This window comes from Buteo buteo, chromosome 18 (assembly GCF_964188355.1).
Source record: "Buteo buteo chromosome 18, bButBut1.hap1.1, whole genome shotgun sequence".
Classification (NCBI taxonomy): domain Eukaryota; kingdom Metazoa; phylum Chordata; class Aves; order Accipitriformes; family Accipitridae; genus Buteo; species Buteo buteo.
In genome coordinates, this window is record NC_134188.1 from 21,605,608 (window position 1) to 21,622,172 (window position 16,565).

A 16,565-nucleotide genomic window follows, 5' to 3' on the forward strand; every position below is an offset into this window, starting at 1 on the left:
TATTTATTTTACACATTATAGGATTCCTCCTGCTTGTTCGTTTTATTCTATTCAATTATTGCAGAATGGTATTCTGGACAGCCAGTACCATGAAGTATTCGAACTGAAATAAGATGACATGAAATCATGTTATAATCAAAACCTTTCCACCCATAACCTTAATTCCATGCAATTTTTTTTTTTAAAGAGAAGCATTAAAGAAAACTTTGCTTTTGTTACAAGACACTTTAAAAATGGTGCATTTTAAAAAAAATCATACGTGACATCATATGACATCACAAATGACTTTTTTTGAGTAAGCAGTAAGTATTAAGTCCTGGTGAAGTTCAATGTCACCTGAAAATTAATTCCTAAAGATATGGGAATGTTCTTCTCCCCAGATACACTTCTGTTTCTTAGGAAAAAATGGGTAGAATGGGAAAGAATCCTGTTTCAACTGTGATTACCTATACATATGCACTAAATACACGACAGGTTGCACTATACAAGTTACTGTATACTACAACGATCCAGAAATGAGTGATGCATGTTTTCATCACTTCCAGTGGAGTTGAGCAGAAGCATTTTGAGAAAAAATGGAGGTACAAGTTAGGAGAAAAGTAACAGAAAAGGAAGATGGAAGAGAAGAAAGAAAAAAAATACTGCACTAAAATATGCATCCTCTGTCTGTAAATATAACTTTGTTGCTTATAAACCTATCATCTGCATTTCAGCTGCTTTTTTTCCTAGCGTATTCTTCTATTTTTTGTCCTGTCTGCTGACACAATCTTATTTTTTCCCTCTTTGGTCAACTCTCTCCTTCCCTCTTCCTGCTGTCTTCCTTTCTACATTGCTCTTCTGAATTTACCTTTCGTTCTGACTCCCTTCCCATTTAATCTATTCTGGAGTAATTATTCACGGGTTTTCTTCTACCATTTCAGTTCTGTAACCTCACTTCTTGAGATTTAGCACCTTCTTTTTCTTGTTGTCCTGTAGTAGATGAAATAACGTTTGAACAATCCAACAGAATTTTGGGAAAACTCCAGTGATAAATATCAAGGCTAGCTGGTGAAGTTTTCAGCTAGTGTGAAACATCTGCCATAGGGATGGGCTAGGAGGATCAGGGGTAGCAAGTCAACACGATGTGAGGACAAAGCCTTCCAACAGAGAGTAAATGCATTCATTTTACAATTGGATAAACCCTTTCTATACCAAATGAAAGGAAGATCATCTGAATACTTCCATGTTTTTAATAATAAACTCCCCAGATCCATTACACAGGCTTCTGAGCCTTTCTGCTGCTTTGGAGGCAGAAATCAGATGTGCAAGTGTTGGCAGAGAGAAGCATCAGCACATCATAACTGCCTGGCCAAAGGGCCATTACATCATTTGTTTTGAAAATAACTCAAGATTGACATTATAAAGAGATACTGAGAAAATTCATTATACTAGAAAAGGAAATATTCCAATAAATTGAGAACTTGCTCATATTTCCATAGATCAAGATTCATACATCTATTAGAGAAGTATTTCCTACTGGTGCGCGTAGGAAAATACCCACATCAAGGGAGAGATATGATCATGTTACAATTATGTGCCATATTGATTTTGTTCTCTTTTAGTGGATAACTATCAACCAGAGCACTTGCCTTTCAGAAGCAACACTAAGCAAGCTAACTTAACAGGCTGTTATTAACACGGCAACCTGAAAAGACATCCTGAAAGCCATGTCATGTATAGAACATATCTTAATTCCTCCACGAAGAAAACAGTTCTGAACAATCCAACTACAATAACTTTTCATCTCCTAGGTTCAGCAAAGATCACCCTAAGCCATGCTGGCATGCACTGCTTCCTTCTTAAGATTTCTTTCCTTGCTATCTAAGTGAGTTTATCCCTGCTGCAATTTATTATTGTAAGAAGAAATGTCTTGCTCTGTTATTTCTCATCCTTTCTATCACAGCCAGCAAGAACAGACTATCTATTCTCTTCCTCTTTTCAGCAGTCTTGTACACACATGAAGACAGTCATTCCATCCTTTTTTTTTTTAAAAATTAAGTAAACACAATCCATCCTTTTAAATAAGCCATGTTTTCCAAACTCCAGATCACTGTCTGAGGTTTCTCTGACTCTTCCATATTCTTCTTGGCACATAACAATCGAAAAGGACACAAAAATGCACCGAGAACTTCTTAAACTTTAAGTGCAATAAAAGACAACTTCATACATTTCAAAAACTCTGTACCTCCCATTACAGTGTTTCCCTTGTTACAGGAATGTGAAATTGTTGACTTACACTCAGCTAGCAGTGTGCAACAACTACTGTTGGGTCTTTTTTCAGTGAACTGCTCCTTAACCATTTGATTCCCTACAGCTGTAAGTATATTACCTCAACCTTGTCGTTACTAAACAGCTTTACTGTTTCTCAGATCTTATCTCCAGTTTGCGTTTATTCGAGTTCCAAGTCTGTTCTGCAAAGTAACTGCAGTTCCCACCCAGCAGTTTTATCTACATGTGTAATTAGCATTTTCACTGATATCCTTGTCATTATTTAAATATAAAAATATTAAACAACAGAGGACCTGAGTAGGTGCTTGTCAACACAGTCAAGGCATCCTCTGTCTGACAGCCAACCTCTGCCAAAAACTCTGTCCACACACTGTCCGGAGGGTTCTGTACACACCCAGAGGTATTTTCCCCCAGACCAGCTGTATCTGGTTTCTTTAGCAAAGTACCACATGAACCACTGTGAAGAAGTTCTAGTCACAATACCGATTACACTGAGAAAGGAAAAAAAAAATCCCCAAAAGTGGTCTCTGCTAATTATTTTTGATAAATCTACTTTGTCTTACCATTTTTGTTGTTTACAAACAGATGGGGGTTTTTTCCCTGGAAATTAAACTAATGGACCTATAACTACCTAATCCTCTATTTTAATTCCTCTGTTACAACACCAAAGACAAAGGAGTTAAATTTTGCTGATGATTGCTCAACAGGATATCCATCAACCCTGGCATGGAGGGACTAATTTTAGAAGAGAAAGTGGTTTGTAGCCCTTTCAGCTGCTGCTATTGCTGTGTCAGGTCAGGGAGGAATTCACCAAATACCCTGGGCTCTGATTAGTTCTCATTTAATTTCCAGGTTGTCTCTAAAACACTGGATCGTTACCAAAGACATAGACAGGAGATAACTAGCTTCCTCCAAAATCATACAACATTTATAGCTTTCACCAGCATTTCAGTGTTTTGAGTTGGTTTAATTAACATACAGACAGGTGTCCAACTTCAACCTTACAAGTCAAATTCTCCAAGGCTGTTACGCCATGACTATGGGAAGTAGAAGAAAATAAAACAAAACAACTGCCAATGCAAGGGTCTTTGTGGGTGGTAGATGAAAGGAGGAATGCTTCTTCGAATTCTTTAAATTAACAGCTCTCTCCTATCCACAGGCTGTTCTTGGGCAATATCCGTATGTAATTCATAAGTAATGGAATTCCGAAAAAACAAGCTGCAGTTTCCAGTTTTGCTTTTACCAGGGGATCATATGGCTTGAAGAACCACAGACAGCTACATGCCACAGAAAATTCTGTCAAAGGGCTGTAGTTGAAGGTTACTTTAGCAAGCAACTTTTCAGCTTGAGATAAAATAAAGAAAATTTGAGAGGTCTGGTATTTAAAAGGGAAACAATGACAAGGTAAATGACTTATTACATATATATTGCAAACCGAGAGAGAAAAAAGTTTTTAAAATGAGTGTTGCATCCGACCCCACTAGCGTATGTTTTTAAAAAGGAATACAACTAATAACTTGTGAAAGTGTATGTGAAACTAGTTTACTCTACAATTAAAAGAAGGCAGTTGCACCTGCATGCATATCAAATATTTGATATTATTTAAGACTGTAAAACCTCATTTTCCTGTTCTCCTCTATTTTCACTACAAGAAAAAATGTTATCTTCCCTGCCATAAGCTATTTAAGAACATACATGAAAAGCAGCATTTCAGCTGTTTTCATACTATGTAATGTTAGATCTCCAGGGTCTTAATTAGGAGATGAGAGGAGGCTCCTTAAGCAATCAGTATAACCTCCAGAAGATTGAAAACATTTCACTCAGCGTTTCCCTTTTTAGCCCAATTACATTCACAGCACTGGGGTTTTAATGCCATGGAAGCACTCTACTCAACTCAGAAAGCCTGAGTCAAGAATATACAAGTTTTCAGATGAATACCAAAAATCAAGTAAGCTCTTAGAAATGCTGTTTAAAACAATCTTTACAAACATACATAGATAAACTAGCAACATACCTGAAAAAGAACATGAACAGAGCAGCTGTGATGCAGAACAAAAGGACCTACAAGAAGGAGAAAGAGAGTTATTACATAAAACATCACACTACTACTGAGTATTCTGGATCATGAAGCTTTTACAACCGTTACTATAAAAGTTACACTTTATTTATACGCTTGATGGGCCAGAATGAAATCTTGCCTGAATCCACCAAAAAGGATTCTCTTCTTTCTAGTGGACTTTGAGCCATTCCTGTCAAAGTTAAAAAAAAATATGAAATCCAAACCAGGGTAGCAGGACAACAGACACAGCAAATGATGCCACTTAAAATAGCAGCATTAATATAAAATAGTAACAAAACAATAGAATGAAAACAACAAAGTAATAGAACAGTAATTTAAACATTGTATTTTGTCTCTTTGCTTTTGTGATTTATTCAAATACCATATTGCTAGTTTCAGTTTAAAAGGTAGGACATTTAAGAAGTCTGTACAGCCAGCTGCTTCTGCTTAACTGCTTTCCAGCAAGTTTGAGAGTAGATAATTCTATTCCCACATGAGAGTATCCTTTCTAGTAGTAACACCTTAGTGTTAAACTCACTTGGAGTAATCCTATCTTGCTCTAGATCATCAATGTGATCATACACGAGTCAGTGAGCAAACTTAGCAGCTCTCCAGCACTGCGAGGGGAACATCCTGCTTCTTCTCCTGTCCCCTCTGCTGGGGCTCAGTGCTCCTGCCTCCTCCTTCCCACCTGCACAGTGGCTCACAAATGCTGAAGAAAACAAACTCAAGGAGGAAAAAAAGCATAAATCAAACCTTTGGAGAGTTTTCTGCCAACTCGGCGAGATAAGGAGATCACTGGAAGGGTATAAAAGCACCAGAGGAGGCACAGGCAAAAGGGAAGGAGGGGACCTCTGTGCCAGGAGCAGAGAAGGGGAGGAAGGACGAAGCCGTCATCCTCGAGATACCAACAAGCCGTTGTACCTTGACTGCAGCACTGCTTGTACATACCGCTGTTTCAGAAACAACTACACCATGCTTTAAATTCATAACCTGCCTTAATCCACTCCATTTGCCAGACACAGATTGAGAGTGAGAAAATACCGGTTTGTTCTAGATATACTGGCCCATATTCATACCGTTGTTCAGGAGGCAAAAACCTTACAGAAAAATTGCAACAGTTTTAGAAAACACTTGCACTTATTTTCAAGGGTTAACGAAGTTTTGATCATGATAAGATACAGATAGCTTAAGTGAAAAGAAATGGAAATGCTGGCAGTAGTGCATATTTGAAGGTTATAAACACGTAGAACAGTAGGCTGCTGCGTGTTGATACAGATCAGAAAGTGTGATAAAAATTTAAATAGGAAAAGTTTACAATGACTTTCAGAGAAAAAAAAATCTTACAATGAGACTATTTCCCTTTTCTAAGTCCTCTGGCATGTGACTTAAAATTAGGTCACACGAGACATTATAATGTTTGCTGTGTAAACTACCCATTTTTTTCCTTTTCCTTCACCAGTACTATTGTATTTTATTATTCTGCATTAAAAGTGTGAACATCTGAAGTAATTTTATATGAAATCATGAGGGCAAAGTGAGGACAATGGTATATTTCAGTTCAAACTAGCAGCAAAAGCAGACTTACATTTAAACCTGAGTTTACTTAAAAAGATCTGCCCTAACCCTCCAAAGCTCAAACCATATTTAATCATTCAAACAACAAGCATCAATTCTCTGGATGCCATTTCTGGGACACAGAAGGGACAAGAAGCTTTGAAAGCCTGAGCAATGATATCGAGAAATAAGTGAGAAATGGCAAAGAACCAGGTTTTGGGCCAGGGGAAGAGTATGCCTTTCAATATTAAAAACACTCACTTCACTAAATAGTCTCTTTTTCTTGACCTTTTTTCTTTTATTCCTTTTTTTACCTTTTTTTTTTTTTAGTAAGTTTGATAACAACCTAACAAGTATTTATACAAATCATTAAGATTCCCTCAGAGCGCTCTCTTCTCCAGACTAAGGCACCCCAGCTCTCTCAGCCTCTCCTTGTACGAGAGATGCTCCAAGCCCTTAATCACCTTCATGGCCCTTCACTCCAGTATGTCCACGTCTGTCTCGTACCGGGAAACCCAGCACTGGACACAACACTACAGATGTGTCTCACCAGCTCTGAGTAGAGGGGAAGGATGACCTCCCTCGACCTGCTGGCCATGCTTCTTCTAATGCAGCCCACGAGGCTGCTGGCTTCCTTTGCTGGTTCACGTTCAGCTTGATGTCCACCAGGACCCCCAAGGTCTTTTCTGCAAAGCTGCTTTCCAGTTGCCCCCAGCACATACGGGTGCCTGGGGTTATTCCTCCCCAGGGGCAGGACTTGGCACTTCCCCTTGTTGAAGCTCACGAGGTTCCTGCTGGCCCATTTCTCCACCCTGTTGAGGTCCCTCTGGACGGCAGCACGACCGCCGGGTGCAGCAACAATTCCTCCCAGTTTTGTATCATCTACAAACCTGCTGAGGGTGCAGCCTCCTGTCCGCTCATCCAGGTCATTAACGAAGATGCTGCTGACCGCAGCATGGACTCCTGGGGTCCACCACTACTAACTGGCCTCCCGCTGGACTTTCTTTGTGCTTTGAGTCTGCCAGTTCAGCCCAGCCAGGTTTCAATCCACCTCACCATCCACCTATCATCAATTTGTCTATCATCTGTATTCCATTTGGCAAAATCTGGCAACTTGAAGACCTTGCTTAATCAACCTTTGTAATTATCAGATGTCTTCCAGGAAATAAGATGTGGAAGACCTTGGCCAGGTGGATAAGATGAAAATGATACCAATTTTTGTAAATGAGAAGTTCAGGGAATATTAGATGGTCAACCAGGCCACTTTTAATATCCACAACTATACTAGAATAAATTATTTGAAACAGCTAGTTTATAAACATCTAGATAACATGACAATAAGAAACAACCAACAGAATAAACAATTAAATCTATTGTACTTTTTTTTGACAGATGTTTTAAGGAAAAGAGCAGGTGTCATTTATCTGAACTTTAATGCACCTTTGTGGCAGTTGCATACGTTAAGTAAGTGGGCACAGAGCTCCTCAAGAACACTACAGGAGAAGACTCTAATAGTTAGCAGTTCATTATCAAACTAAAAGGCATTTTAACTGAGGTCACCAAAGAGGTTTTGCTTTCCTCTTCGGTAATGATTTGAACAATGGAACAGAGATTATGTCATAAATTCACAAAACCCTTTAGAGGCCAGGTAAATTATGCAAAGAGATTGAATTGCCCAAAGTCAACAAGATGAAATTCAATAAATAGAAATATGAAGTCGCTGGCAGGAGAAATCACACATGCAAAAACCAAGACAAGAAACAACTGTGTAGGCAGTACAAGACTATAACCAATTCCACAGATCATAAATAAACAAGCACCAGCAACACAATGCTGCAGAAAGCGCTGTAAAATAATACAGACTCTTTTAGAAGCAGAGGAGGCAAGACACAGCAGCGTATTACTCTAATGACCTGGTGCTAGCAACACCCCAACATAGGGCTTTGGGCACTACTGTTAAAGAAAAGCATAGACAAAACAAGACAGTCCAGAAAAGCACAATGAAAATAACAGGCATGTAGTGTACAGCTGGTGAGAAACTGCTTCAACTAAAAAAGAGGTAGCTAGTGACAAACATGACAACTATTTTCATATAATTATCACATACTGACAAATCTGTCTCATCGAGTACAGAAGGAAGAAGACAAAGCTAAATCTACAATGAAGACAACATAGGTTAAACATTAGGAAGAGCTCTCTCTATAGGGTAGTGACACACTACAAGTTGCCTGTGAGACTGTGGAATCTCCTTTATCAGAGGCATTTAAGATCAGTAAAGGCAAACATCTCCTAGAAATGCTCAGGGCATGTTTGACACTGTCTCTCCCACACACGACTGAAGGACAGCAAGATGTGCAGTTAAACCTGACCATTTTACATGAAATGCACAGCCCAACGTGGCAAGCCCAGTGATTGTCCTCTTATCATAGCACAAAGAAACAGAAGGCAAATGGTCACCGTGCTCCAAAATCAAGCTACTTTCAAAACAAGGCTTTTTTTCAACTTTTCCCCATTCTATAGATTTTTTTTGTAGCATCCTCAGTACAATATGCATTGTATTTTAGACTTAAAAACAACTACACTAAAAAAAGGAAAAAATACTAAGGCCTACAGAAATATAATTCTAAATATTGAGTGAATTTAAGCCTCATAATCTAGTGGGCAGGAAGTCTCATTTTGAATTTTTCTTGCACAGTCTGTCACTTTTTGATTTACAATACAAGGTCAACAAATTATGCTTGGCAACACACAGACCTTGAAACTTTCCAGCTGCAGAAACAGATACAACAAGCAGACAACCTACATGTTTCTAATGAGAATGATACGCCCTAAAGATTTTAACATTTTTAAAAAGATGCACATAGGTTACAAGGAAAAATCCCTATGCTCCAGGACAGGTTAGCATATTTGGTGTATAAGGCACACACTGTAATTTAATTGATCACATTCTACTTTACTGTACTATACTAAACCTTAATAAAAAAGGAGGAAAGTTGCTGACAAAACTTAAGAAGTACTTTTTTCCTGATCTCTGTTGGCTGACAAAGCCTTTTTTTTTTTTTTTTTTTTTCCCGAGAAAGCTTAGACCTCATATAAACAGCATCACGAAGCAACATTCAGCAGTTCCCAGTTCTAAGCACAAAACAAAAAGCTCTGGCTGGAAGCAGTTCCCAGCAGCCCCAGTAACACCAGCAGCAGCAGCTCACAAATGACTTGCCCTCACAGCCAGACAGAAATCTTGGACCAGAGGAAGGAAAAATAACAGTGACAAAACTATTAAAACTACTCTTGAGCCTCGTGTATTCAGACTTTTCATGCATATTACCTAATCCTAAGGTTATGTGTATTCTCCTTAAGCATTTTCATTATAGTCAGATTTCCTGGGGTAAAAAAGTCTCTGATTGGAGGCTGCTCGATCTCCCATACAGCCAAAACTTAGTAGGGCTTAAGTCTGGGATAAAATAACACAGACCTTGTAATCAAAAAGAAAAAAAACACTGAAGCTACACTTAATCTATGTAAATGAGACAGAAGGAGGGAAAAGGGACAGATCAGTGATATCAGCTGGTAGAAGCATTTAGAGTGTCAGAGCTACAGTTCAACACTGAATAGTGTTAAACCCAGCTCACAGAAGACCTCCGGCTGTTTCAACCACTGGCACATCAACACTTGACTTCAAGCATATTTATTCAAGAAGCCTGAAAACCATCACCTTCTTGATCAACCACTTTGCAACCTATGTGAGAGCTATATCTACACTTGATGATGAAAAAAATAAAGTTACTACTCCTAGGTCCTGAAGGCTGTGAGCTACAAAAAAAAAAAAGAACTGTCAGCTAAGGTCTGCCTGACGAAACTTTTATTGGTAAAAAATAATGGAAAATTAGAAACCCAGATAAAAGAAGTCACTCCAATAATTATTACTTGAGCCAATTTCTTCCAAAAGTTACAAAAAAGAGAAAGTAAACTTACTATTATACATACATTATTATTATTACATTACTATAACATATACTATTATACTCTGCTCTCATGAGACCCCCACCTGCAGTACTGCCTTCAGCTCTGGGGCCCCCAAATTAAGAAGAACATGGACCTGCTTGAGCAGATCCAGAGCAGGGCCATGAAGATGATCAGGGGGCTGGAGCACCTCTCCTGTGGGGACAGGCTGAGAGAGTTGGGGTTGTTCAGCCTGGAGAAGAGAAGGCTCCAGGGAGACCTTATAGCAGCCTTCCAGTACCTAAAGGGGACCTACAGGAAAGATGGGGAGGGACTTTTTACAAGGGCATGTAGGGATAGGACGAGGGGTAATGGCTTTAAACTGAAAGAGGGTAGATTTAGATTAGATGTAAGGAAGAAGTTCTTCACTGTGAGGGTGGTGAGGCACTGGAACAGGTTGTCCAGAGAAGTTGTGGATGCCCCATCGATCCCTGGCAGTGTTCAAGGCCAGGTTGGATGGGGCTTTGAGCAACCTGGTCTAGTGGAAGGTGTCCCTGCCCATGGCAGGGGGGTTGCAACTAGATGATCTTTAAGGTCCCTTCCAACCCAAACCATTCTATGATTCTACGATTTTTAAATCAATCACTAATTAATATTTCTACAAGCATGGCTATAGTAACAAGGATTTAATACTAAATGTGCTTGCTTTCTCCAATGACTACTTTTTAATACAGATTTTCAGTTTTACAAGCATTTTGAGGAAATAGTTCACACATTTTTTTTAATCCTGAAAACAAGCCATTTATCCACAGAAGAGCTTACTGCTATCTCTGCTGACAGAGGTTACAAACACTCTTTCACTTTTATACACCTAGTTGAATAGTAGTATGGTAGTTGTAATATCTTTTATTATGTCAGCTAACATTACCAAGGATGAAGGAAGATGCTCCATCGGATTTTTGAGTACACAATCCATCCTTCAGATTTACTCCTACTTCAGACATGGGGAAGGATTTTTTGTACCAAAAAGCCATTCTGGGTTTTTCCATACATATGAATTGGTCTAATAAAAAACTCCCTAGCTTTAACTCTAAATCCACAGAGCTACACAAACAGCACTATAATTATATATTGGTGCAATCATAGAAATTTGTCAACTGTTGCTTGTGGTTCCTAAATTTTATTTCAAGACATGTTACTGCTCCAATAAAAAAGCTTTCTACAGCTCTTATCACTAAGATTATCTCTTAAGCAAGCTCCCTTCTATTAAAAAAAATTAAAATAATGGAACTAGACATGCAGATTAATATAATGGTCTTGTACTCCATGATCAAGGAAACAAATGTGCATGGAATATCTCTTTTGTACCCGCACATTACATAACTGGTAGCATCCTAATCAATGAACTGTCTTTATAAAATTCATAGTCTGTTCTTTTCCAATAACAAAATAGCTGGTTAAAAAGCATAAAATTTTCTATAGTTTTCTAGTAGTTAAAGGGGATGGAAATAACTGAATTTTTCTCAGTAATCAAACAAAGATACCAGAAGTCATATAAAAGATACCAAAGTTGTGTAAAAAGAAGTTACGTGAAAATAGGTGCCACGTTTCATTATGTTCAGCCCCTTAAAATCTGATCTGATGATCACTCTGACTAATGTAAGTAGTTACTCTCTATTATTATTCAATGCCCCAGGCAAGAAATTAACAGAGTAAATAATTACCTGATGGAATTAGTCACCATCAGCTGACATGGCAGTTCTTACATAAAACAGCTACATCTTCACCTCTATGGGACTAAAGGGCAGGACTTCAGCTCTGAACCATGAGCTGCTAATAATATCAGCTATACCGCCGAGTTCACTGCTATAAACAGCGCTTACACTCTGACATGGTGCAGAGGAAGGCTGTAACAGCCACTTACGACTAGATTATATCAGCAATGTGTTTGGCAACTGGTTTTCCTGAGCACTGAACTAGTTTCTATCTGTTCTCCTGCTCTCTACCTCAGTTCTCCGTTTACTGTCCCAAGTGAGTAAAAATAACTTGGGGAAATTTTTATTGCATCCCCCATCACCTTTGCACTAGCAAAGTGGATTTTCCTGAGAGCAATGCTAACATAACTTTATTCTCACCAGCTAGAGAGCTAAAAAAAACCCAGAAGAGGTAGATACAAAGAGCAATTTAATGCCCAGAATACCTGACTTTCAATAAAATTAAAGATGCCAGTATCTCAACACTTTTGGCTTATTCAAGAGAAGATGCAAAGGTGGCTGGAGTATCACTAAAAGAGTGTGGGTGAGTAAAGACTATTCTTTAGTTTGATAGAAAAAAAACCCCACACGATGGTGAGAACCTGAAGTCTGCCAAATTCAGACTAGTAAGATAGCAACTTTTTCTCTGGTTAGTAAGACTAATTTACCAAATACGGTACACAAAACAGTCTAAGCATGAGTTGTACACTTGATGCACAATGTGGTGAGATTCACCAGCCAGTTTTAACCAGTTGTTGTGGTTTAACCCCAGCCAGCACCTAAGCACCACGCAGCCGCTCACTCTCTCCCCAAAACCCAGTGGGATGGAGGAGACAACTGGAAGGAAAAAGGTAAAACTCGCGGGCTGAGATAAGAACAGTTTAATAGAACAGAAAAGAAGAAACTAATAATAATAAAATGACAATAATAATAAAATGACAATAATAATAAAATGACAATAATAATAAAATGACAATAATAATAAAATGACAATAATAATAAAAGGATTGGAATATTCAAAACAAGTGATGCACAATGCAATTGCTCACCACTCACTGACTGATGGATGTCCAATTAGTTCCTGAGCAGCAATCCTCCCCCAGGCCAACTCCCTCCAGTTTATATACTGGGCATAACATCACACGGTATGGAATACCCCTCTGGCCAGTTGGGGTCAGCTGTCCTGGCTGTGTCCCCTCCCAACTTCTTGTGCCCCTCCAGCCTTCTTGCTGGCTGGGCATGAGAAGCTGGAAAATCTTTGACTTAGTCTAAACACGACTTAGCAACAACTGAAAACATCAGTGTGTTATCACCAGTCTTCTCATACTGAACCCAAGACATAGCATTATACCAGCTACTAGAAGGAAAATTAACTCTATCCCAGCCAAAATCAGGGCACCAGTAAATGACTGGATGATTATAATGGTCTCCTGCAGTGTCGGTATTCATGAAAATACCGTTATCCATGTGTGTATTTTAAATGAACGCACTACATATACTAAAACACACATTTGTTCATACCTCAGCACAAGCTCCTGAATCCATTGGTCTTTATTTAAATTTCAGTATTGAATATAACACATACTTCAGATCTGTCAAATGGCTTATTAAGGCTGTAGTAAAAATTTAACAAAGGCTGAAGGGAAAATATACTCCCGAACCCTGCAGCAGCTCTGTCACTATTGCAACCTTCCAGCTGTCTGTGCCCGAATCCCTCGTTCCTCTCTCCGAGGCCAGAGCTGTCCCACAGAGGGCACCTCAGAGGACCAAACAGTTCTCTTAGACAGGGACAGGGTGTTCTGAACAACCAACCTCTGTATTTAGCCACAAACTCCTTAGATTTCAATCCCCCGTGGAGAGAGAAGGAGCCAACGGGGAATGCAAAGCATTCTGAGTTTCCTCAAGCACGTACAGGTCTGGACTGACCAATACTCCGAGTCCAAGATCTGACAGAGATTTAACGAAACACATACGCCATAACCAAGTATTACTCTCAGTACCTGCTGTACTATGTACAAGCTTTGGCACTGTCTGGTTACTCTGAAGTCATATACTACCCCTCTTTTACACATTAATTGAAAAATTGTGATCTACCTTCTTTTTTTTTTAAATACTTTTTAAAAAGTAATCTAATATCCCTTATTTCTCTGTTAACAGCACCCTTCAATTCCCAAGAACTGCAGTGAGTAGCAAAAATGAGCTATTCAATTCTCAGTGTTGCCACTGCCTATTAAGGAAGTCACACAGTTCCTACGCAGAAACATCATTATTAAAGTTTTTAAACCAAAGATACAAAGGTATTTTATGTCGAAAACAGGTAATTTGGTTTTGTACAAAAGCATGACGACTTATGGAAAATGGTGGTTGTCCTTCACCGAGCTCAAATTTCCAGTGATCCCAAAAGACACAGGCCAACTGAAAATCCCAAAATAGAAACATATCTCTCTGGACATTTCAAGTTATGCAATGTTTTCCCTTCTTTCTATAGTAAATCCTGTTAAACCAAAACCTTTAGAACACTTGGTGTCATTCTGTACTTGAAATCCACTGTATTGGGGGAGAATTTCATGAGCTATCAAAAGTACTGGTGAAAACTCTTGTCATATTCTTGGTTGTCCACGTCATGATTATTTTTCTAGTTGAAATTAGGTAACTTCTGAAGCAATGCAACATTGCTGCTACTGCTTCAAAATTGACAGGCTTTATGAAAAAGTAGAAAACAATGTGTCAGATCCTTATTGGGCACTTGGCCAATTTAGCTACACCTGCACCACTTCAGCTGTTAAGAGGCTCCTGATTTTTTTCTGCCAACAAGCCTCAAGCAATCTCTAGACAGGTAAGATCAAAAGAAACACTAGTATGTGTTATTAAACAAGATATTACGTAGATTCATGTTAAAGCACTGTTGTCTGATCACGATTAAATGATTATAATTGGCAAATGTAGAAGGTAACTGAGCCAAGACGGGGAGCACCTGCCAGCCTCAGAAGAGCATGAAAGAATAAAAGAGAAAATTAAACCCTTGATTTTCTAGTTTGCAAATTCCTTATACACACGTATAGTTAAGCACTTTAGCACCCTTCATTTGTCTTCTCACAACACACTTGTCAAGTCTCTTCCCCTGTTTTTCGTATTATCTTAACCACAGCAAACAAATCTATAACATATTTTAATGGAGCCACAAAACAGCCGTTCTTAAAGCTTTTCATGAGAATCCGCTACTTTCAAAGATGCACAACGCCTGACAGACTGAAGTATAAAAAAAAATTGTCAAATGAAACAGCAGTGTCTTACTATTATGCCTTCCTAGAAGAGGAAAGATAAGCTATTTTACAGTGTTTCATATTGGAAGAGCTGATTTGGGCCCATTTCTGAAACTAATCAATCCTTTGACACACAACTTGCAGGCAGCTCCGACACCGAAAAATGCGCACACACCTCCAATCCTATTCTGCACCTTCTAGTACTCCCAGGTCTCCATGTTATGTCCCAGTCTATAAAATATAAACCCTCAATTATCAGCTGTAAAAACATCACTCCGTTAGGTTGCCACACAGCTGTCCACAGCAGGACGGCAAAGATGATTGGGGGCTGGAGCACCTCTCCCATGAGGACAGGCTGAGAGAGTTGGGGTTGTTCAGCCTGGAGAAGAGAAGGATCCGGGGAGAACTTATAGAAGCCTTCCAGTACCTAAAGGGGACCTACAGGAAAGATGGGGAGGGACTTTTTACAAGGGCATGTAGGGATAGGACAAGGGGCAATGGCTTTAAACTGAAAGAGGGTAGATTTAGATTAGATGTAAGGAAGAAGTTCTTCACTGTGAGGGTGGTGAGGCACTGGAACAGGTTGTCCAGAGAAGTTGTGGATGCCCCATCAATCCCTGGCAGTGTTCAAGGCCAGGTTGGATGGGGATTTGAGCAACCTGGTCTAGTGGAAGGTGTCCCTGCCCATGGCAGGGGGCATTGGAACCAGATGATCTTTAAGATCGCTTCCAACCCAAACCATTCTGTGATTCTATGTTGGAGTAAAATTTAGAATTAAAATAGATTTCAAAAGCTGATTTGACCTCCTGAACAATAACTTGATCTTGCGAATGCCTGCATTCATTGCTGTTTTTACAGATGCAAATACTCCCAGTAACTTCCAATCAATAAAATATCTCAGTGATTAACCCTCATAGACTCTGTGGTCTGCGCCCATCTGTTGCTGTTCAAATGACTTGGACAAAAATAACGTAGATACTCTTTCATGTATCTATAATTAAGGTTGATTTTGTGTTGGGTTGTTTTTGTTTGGGGTATTTTGGCATTTCTATAGGGATTTAGCAGCTATTTCACCTTTCCCAGCTTACAATTCTTTGAGTGCAATATAATTTTTCAGGGTATTCACAGCACAGAATGAATGTAAGTGAATGCAATTAAAAGTACAATGATATCAAGCCATTGAACTTACCTAATTCTCATTCAATTCCCAAATCTAACTTTTAAGCACCAACACTAATTTTTATTTCTGATTTTATCATATCTTTTGCATGAGTTACTTAGTTGCCTTGCCTCATTTTTCCTTTCCCTTAGTATTCATGGTTTTCTTGTCAGTGTGATTTCAGCTATAAATTTCCTGTCCTTAAAACGCCCAGTTCTGGACAAGTGCAACTTTTTTCTGGTGGTGTTTTCATCACCCTTGTATAACTTGAGTTATACAAAGGTGTTCCTAATCCAACTTTAACCAGTGTAGATTTTTATCAGGGAATAATATTCTCTCAAACACTTGAAGCTGAGATTTTATTTCATACAAAATCTGTTCTTGCCAGCTTTCTCCCATTAGCTGAAGTGATCCTCGTTTCTTATTCCCCAAAACCAGAGCAGCCCTACAATTAGTTTCCTCTTTCTGACCTGGCAAGGACCCTACATTTATAACTGTTAACTCTGGGAAATTAACAAACTTACACAGAATAAAATATTCTTATGCTTTTGAGAGTTTTTTGTCAA

General features: G+C 38.9%; 1 protein-coding gene across 2 annotated transcripts in view; it reads right to left on the bottom strand.

Moving 5' to 3' along the window:
- TMEM135 (transmembrane protein 135) overlaps positions 1 to 16,565 on the bottom strand; it is a 175,177-nt gene that overhangs the window by 57,647 nt on the left and 100,965 nt on the right. For both annotated transcript variants that reach the window (XM_075050127.1, XM_075050126.1), the window contains one exon: positions 4,283 to 4,329. In XM_075050127.1, coding sequence (XP_074906228.1) covers positions 4,283 to 4,329 — 47 coding nt within the window. The remainder of the gene's footprint in view (positions 1 to 4,282; positions 4,330 to 16,565) is intronic.